The following is a 7520-nucleotide window of genomic DNA, read 5'->3' on the forward strand; positions in this document are numbered from 1 at the left end:
CTTGTTCACTGTTAAAGCAAACTTACCTTTGTTAATTTCAAAAAACAATTGTTCTCCCCTTCTCTTCTTGTAATCTTTTTTTGCTAAAGCATGAGCTACCTCTTCAAGTGGTTTTAGTTATTCACTGGCATCAACAACTAACTATCCAGGCTTTGCAATAGGGATCGATAGATTATCTATATCAGTCTCCGGCAGGAGACTTCACAAAATTTCAACAATAGTTTGAATGGTCTCTACTTAAAGTTTCTACTCTTTCAACCTCTTCTTATGTGTGTGGGATTGCATAGAAGTATCAATCTCTATTAACTCAAAAGAACTTAGATTGTCCATATCTATAGGACCTTTAATACTCACAGAGTCCTCATCACCATCATCGATCAAGGTTTTATTCTTCTTCTCTTGATCCTTATTATCTATCTTCTCCTCTTTCTCCTTTTTCTCTACTGACTTTTCCTCAGGTTTCTCTTTCCCTGACTTTGTTTGTTCCTTCTGTGGTGTTGAAGTGACCAGTGGTAGTTGACTTTCAACGTGATGTTCCTTTACCGATGGTGGTTGCATGTCCACACTTTGTTCAGTAGTCGGTGCCTCCTCTGCCTTCTTTTCCTCAGCCATATCCTTCCAGCTGTCATTGCTAGAATCATTTACATTTGTATCTATGGTTGCATTTATCGGTAGAGTTTGTGTTCCTACAGATTGAGCATTCACCGGTTGCTCAGTTGAGCTTTTGTCTCATGCTATCTCTTCTCCTTTGTTCTCAAGTTGTTCTTGCTGAGTATCCAACATCTGTACAAGAACTTCAAAAACATCTACATTATCAGCATCACCGGTGTCATCATCTGTTATATCTACCGGTTCAATATCAACAGCGTCATCATAAAAGTACTTATTATCTAGCTCAAGATCTATAGGCTTAACACCCTCAGGAAAATCTTCTACCTTTAACTTAACAGGTGTATCATCCTCATCTTCTTCATCTTTTTCTTCTTCTTCAGGGATGAGACCTAAAGATTTCTTTATCAAAATTTCAGTCTCCTTTTGGACTGATTCAGTATCACCTATCAACATTCTAGTTAATCTTTTCTTGGATCTAAGAAGAGATTTTGCATTTACTCGTACATCTTCTATTGCTTCATCACTGGCTTCCGGTTGCAGGTGTTTAAGAATGTAATCAATAAATTATGTATCTTGTCTAATGGCAGCTTGCCATCTTGCATCAATAATATTATACAAAGTGTCTGGAATTTTCCCTTGTAACTCAATAAGGGCTCTACTAAACTTGATCATATTGAAGATGACTGCATCTTCAATCCCCCTTCGTTGACTTTCAGATAAGTGAGCAAACAGTATGTTTAAACCTTTGTAAATACCATACTCCTTAATAATTTTAATCATTCTAGTGAAAGAATATTCAAGTGTCAATACTTTTGTAGCTGCTTTACCTTTTCGAGTAGTCTTCTACTTCTTAGCACTTGCCCTTAGTGCTTTCTTATCTTCTTCTGATTCTATTTCCTCTATATCTATCACCATTTTTTGAGCTTTCTTCTTCTTTCTTTTTCCGGTTTGGGTAGGCACAACATGAGGTTCAACAGTTTTACCTTTGCTTTGGAATTGTATTTTAGAGGGTTTCCCTCTTTGGGATTCAACGGGCTTCACCTTAGTTTCTTTTGCTTTCTTCTTCTCAGCTGCTTTGGCTGCTCTGGTCTTACCAGTGGGGGTACCGGTTGGTACACTAGAAGTTCCACCTTGTTGGGCCTCAAATTTGGCTCTTCCTACAACTATTTGTTCTTTTGTGAATCCGGCCTACTCAGCAAAGACCTATACCTCTTTTCTTATTTACTTTGCAATCACCAGTTTCTGTAATTCAAAATGCACTTTCAGTAATTTCTCCTTGTAGGTTCCAAACCTTTCAACAATAGCATCTATCGGTTGGCCTAATAAACGGTCAACATAGGCAATGAGTATATCTTTATCTACTTCATATCCCATGGGCATTACCCATGTGTTTCTTGGAATCACAACTTCCATCAGACATGTATCCGTGTCAACCATTAAACAGATGGAATCCTCATATTTATTTACAACTTCAACTAGAATTCTCTCTCTTGCATGCATTTGCTTTTGAAATTTCTTGAAATATCCCCAAATGATATCATCAAACTTATCTTTGATCATCTAGATACTATTCTTTATTTGCAACAATGTTGGAGTACCAAATATCCATTGAATATCACCTATACCGGGGAAAACGTTTTGGAAATAAAAGAATGAGCCCATGATAAGTTGTCCAAACTTGAATCTAATCTTCTTATCCCTCTTGATTGCTTCCAAATTTTCCACTACTTGGCTTCTCATTGCTTCACAGAGATCAAAGTCGACATCCTCCTTAATCATCTGGTAGGTAGTGTGAATAGTTGTTGTCGGTATGATGTTCATTCTGCTTGAATAGAAAATTCTATAGCCAATCACCATAGATACAAATTTAACAGTAGGATCATTAATATCATTCACGGTCATGGTTCTTTGATCCCATCTAGATCCAATTAACTTCTCAACATCATTCTTAGGAATAGACCTAAGCAATGGCACTTCACCGGTTGAGCTAAAGCTGGTTACAACATGGATTGCTTCCTTAGTGATTTTGTGAGGTCTATCCATCTACATGACCTAATCATGAATACGGCTCAAAACAATCTCACCAACCCATCATAAAAATCATCAATGAAATTGATCGCATGATGAAAACCTTTATCGAGTATGCTTCTAAACTGTTCTTTCAATCTTCCTTGTTCATTACACAGAGATTTGTATTGCTCATAAATAACTGCAACTCCAAGTCTTCAAGTTTGTAGTGATAAAAGGATCTTACATCCTCTACATGCAAAACACCATTCGGTATACCAGATAGGGCATCGACGGGGTCAATTTCCTCTGACTTGTATAGATGTCATTTGTATTCAGGTCTTGCCCTCTCGGTCACATCAACTAGATGCAGAGTATACATACTACAATATGCAAAACACCAAGAAAAGACTAAGATTCACTGATAAATACCTCTTCTGCTTTGGTACTAGGGTTTCCAACCATCAAAAACTTTCAATACTCGATCACTGAATCAAACTTCACTTCGATCACCTCAATTTGTTGGTAAATGGTTTGAATGCTGCTTGCACAAATTTATCTCTTCTCTTCTTTCTTTGCCAAGAGTTCTCAAGATGCAAAGTGACAAATGAAATTCAAAAAGTTCTATTTATTTGCATTCTAACTACTACAATAAATGCTCTTTACCGACAAAACCCTAATGCCTTAGCAAACTCTAAAGCATATTATCAGTAGCAAAAACTCAATGATATTTACCGGTTATGATCCACAAACACATCAAAACATCAAAATGTATCAAAATATGCAGATTTAACTTACAACACATCATTTAGGGGTTCAACTCACGATTTGACAATAAGCTCAACCCAAGTTGTAGAAACAACTTAGTTTCCCAGAGATAGATTCTCCACATTAGGTGAAGAATATGATTCCTCAGATGGTTTGTCATCACTCTTCTTCTTCCAGGTCTTATTCACCTCAACTCTGGTTTCTTCAATATCAACCTTCTACTTTCCTTTCCGATCTGTAGGATGATTCATCAGTTGGTTCTTTTGTGTTCTACAAAACTTGGCAATGTGTCCTGGTTTGCTGCAATGATAGCATACCATTCTATATTCTCTCCAACGTCTTGAGTTGCCTCTACCTGTTCTTCTTTTGTATTTCATTGCCACATGTCCAAAATTGTTATAGATTGAACAAGTCACATCGACTCTCTTTTCCATCTCGTAAGGACTAGACCGATTAACATAAGCGCTTTGCCAATTTGTGTTCCTTCGGTCAGTGAAATTCCTTCTCCAATCACCAATAGGTGTTGGATTCATGTGAGGTGTAGGATTGTTTGCTTCATATCTGCATTCAACTGATCTATGCCCATACATGTTGCATGTATAACAATAGCCTTCAAATCTCCTAGGCACATATCTAGTATTAGGTCTATAACCAATATTAGCATCAAACCTGCTTCTACAAATATTAGTAGTATGTCCCGGTTTCTGACATTTAAAGAAAATAGGTTTGTAAGATTTCTTAATGGTAGGCTTCTGAGCCTTAGGAGTAGTTTTACCTTCATGCAGGTCGCTCTTGGTACCAGAAGGTTCACCTTTCTCAGATGTATCACCATTCATCCTCTCAGATTAGATCTGTTCATCCAGCATAGATAAGCTCCTGTTGAATTTATAAATCTTCTCATTGGCCTCAACAAGTTCCTTTGTAAGATCTTCATTTATTTTCATGAGGGTCTCTCTAAGAGACATTGCCATTTTAAGATCTGACTGTAATGCCTTTTTTTCTTCTTTCTCCTCATGCCAATGTTCATACAAAGTTTCATTCTCCTGCTTGATCTTAAAGATTTCATACTCTTTATCTCGAATCTGATCCTCAGTCTTTCTTCTAGCTTCAAGTTCCTCACTCATGTGGATTGCAAGTGCTTCCAACTCTCTTCTTAGGTTAGTCTTCTCTCCATTTAGCTTCTCCACTTCTTCAACCAGTGCATCAATGTTCACCTCATCTGAAGAGTTGCTGTCAGATATCTCTAACAATTGTTTGGTCAATTCCTTTCTTTTAGCTAGTGATGTCTTATACTTGCCTCTTAGGGTTTCTAGCACATCCTTGGTTTTAGCAAGTTCTCTAGCCATCTCTTTATAGCTCATTCCTTCACCCATATTTTCCTTAGGATTAGACATCCCTTCCAAGTGGTTAAGCCTTAAGGAAGTTAGGCTTTGATACCAATTGATGAACTTATAAGGCACTGAGAGGGGGGGTGAATCAGTGATAGTAAAAACAATACAAAATTGAATATCAATTTTACCAACTTAAAAATCAATAGACATGCAAGAAATAACACCAAGTATGCAATCACCACATAAAGCATAAACCACATGACCCAAGAGTTTATACATGGAAAACCCAAATGGGAAAAACTACGGTGGGAGTTAGCACCCACAAGATCCACTATCTGTAGTATAGAGATCTAACCGGTGAAGGTCTACAACACCCTGTTAGAAGTGTCTGAGCCTGGTTAAGAGCTTTACAATAAGGCCTATGAGGACCAGCCTTGTTAGGAGCTACGAAAGTTACTGTGATTTGCAAACACAAGTTAATGTGTCACCTGGTTAGAGGATTTAATGATCAGAACTATTAGGATCTAATTGCACCCTGTTAGGAGTGACCTTGTAAGAGGATTTTCTTGTTGCAACTGTTAGGATGACAACAAGTACAACTGATCTCAATATAAAACCTTTTTGTGTCTGATAAGATCTGCTTCAAAACATTACAACAGCACAAAGACTTCATCTCCCAACTCCTTTGATCTTCACACTATCAGAAATAAAAAAATTCGCTCATCACATATCACACTATCAAGCTCATGTATATGAATCCTCTCATACCTCATCACACAATTAAAATTATCATAAGGTCAGCTAGAACCTTATTATAATTCCCTAGGTTCAATGCATCTAGAAAATCTTGTATGGTGTGCTTTAGTTATGTCGGCCACTGACATAACAAATCCAATTTTGTGTTGTGTTACCGATTTGAGTGATTTTCATCACTACCAGTTAACTATGTTTCTAGATCTCTTCCTTGTTGATCAAATCTCATTCATCTGATCAAATATGCTCATGCGGTCAAGAACATATCCTCATCTGATAATATTCAATGTTGATACAAAACCGCATTCCTTCATCCTTCATGGATTTCATATACCAGTTATCGATGTGAGACTTTGTTAGTCATTTTACCGGTTCTAATACAATTGCCTATGTTTACTCGTTAACCTTTACCTGTTGCACTATATAATATAGATGACAAGAAAATATAGTTGCCATCAATGACACCATACAAAATAGTCATCATACATCAATGTAACCTCTTTTCATCTACAAGAAAGTACCGGTTGTATCAAAACATTACATTACATTACCAGTTGACCAAATGATCAAATGCTAGCAGTTTTATGGAACCTACTAGAAAGGACGAGAAAGTGGACACCTCTGCTAAGAACAATATAGAACATGCAAAAGTTTGGAAGATGAAGTAGAATTAATCAGGACAACATAAAGAGTAGTCTATCCATCTTCAAAATTCCTTTTGTACAAAAGATATACTTCAAGAGATTTGTCATCCTGATCTACTTCAAGAGATTCATCATCCTAATCTACTTCAAGATGATCAAGCCATGTGATAGGGAATAAGAGAAATTTTCTGAGTTTTAAGAATTTAAATGGTGATGCTATAAAATTTGTTGATAATGCTATGGAAAAGGATAACTAGAAAGGCTACTTTGAGTCTTGATAATGATAAAGAAAAAAAAATTGTATGTTGAAGGATTGAAGCATAATATTCTTAATGTTAATCAAAGGTGTAATCAAGGATATAACCTCACATTTCATTCTCAAGCATGTATGTGAGATTAAGAAGGAGAGTGCATGAAAAACTTTTATAGAGGAAAGTAGAAAAAAATAACTAGTATAATCTCAATGAAATCAAAGGAGGAAACTACCTTATGGGACAAATAGATGAAAGCAAGTTGTGGCTTAAAAGAATAAGATATATGAACTTTGATAGTCTTGTGAAGACCAATATCAAGCTAACTGTAATAGATATGCCAAAGATTGATAAACCCTCAAAAACTCTATTCAAACAATGTCAACATGGGAAACAAGAGAAAGCTTCAGGGAAAGGGAGTATTCAACAACAAGGCCTTTGGAACTTGTTCATAAAGACCATAGTGGGACTACATGAATAGAGTTTTTGTAAGGTAAAAGGCACTTTATGTTTCTTATCGATGATTAGTCTAGAATGACTTGGATTACTTTCTTGAAAGAAAATTCAAAAGTATTTGAGAACTTAAAAGCTTTAAAAGTATTATTTGAAAATCAAATTGCTCTAAATATTAAGTGTTTGGGATCAAACCGAGGAGGTGAGTTTATCTCTAATGAATATGAATAATTCTATGAGTATCATGGAATAAAAAGACAAAACTCGGCTAAAATAATTCTTTAATAGAATAGAATTGTAGAAAGGACAAATGTAACTATACAAGAGATGGCCAGAATTATGTTGAATGAATCCAAATTATTAGACATGTTTGGAGAGAATTTATTTATACAATTGTTTACATTCTAAATAGAGAGCATATTAGAGTGAATAAAAATAGAACACAAAATGAACTATGGAATGGAAGACCTACAACAATCGATTAATTTAAATTGTTTTGAAGTAAGTGCTACATAATAAGAGATGATGAATATGTGGGAAAATTTGATTCCAAATCTGATGAAGGTATCCTCCTTGGGTATTCTTCAAGAATAAAGACTTGTAGATGTTAAAAAAAAATATTGCAAAAGATAGTTGAGATTGAAAATATGAAAGTGGATGAAGCAAGGAATCAAAATAAAAAATCACAAGATGATAATCAC

At 35.7% G+C, this 7520-nt stretch overlaps 1 protein-coding gene across 1 annotated transcript; it reads right to left on the minus strand.

Moving 5' to 3' along the window:
• Nucleotides 1-246: 246 nt before the first annotated feature.
• On the minus strand, nt 247-612 carry LOC131857715 (histone H2A.Z-specific chaperone CHZ1-like). Its single transcript, XM_059210421.1, has one exon. It carries the CDS (start codon nt 610-612, stop codon nt 247-249), a length of 366 nt encoding a protein of 121 aa, XP_059066404.1.
• Nucleotides 613-7520: the final 6908 nt, after the last annotated feature.

The sequence above is a fragment of the Cryptomeria japonica genome, chromosome 8 (genome assembly GCF_030272615.1).
Source record: "Cryptomeria japonica chromosome 8, Sugi_1.0, whole genome shotgun sequence".
In the NCBI taxonomy this organism is placed as follows: domain Eukaryota; kingdom Viridiplantae; phylum Streptophyta; class Pinopsida; order Cupressales; family Cupressaceae; genus Cryptomeria; species Cryptomeria japonica.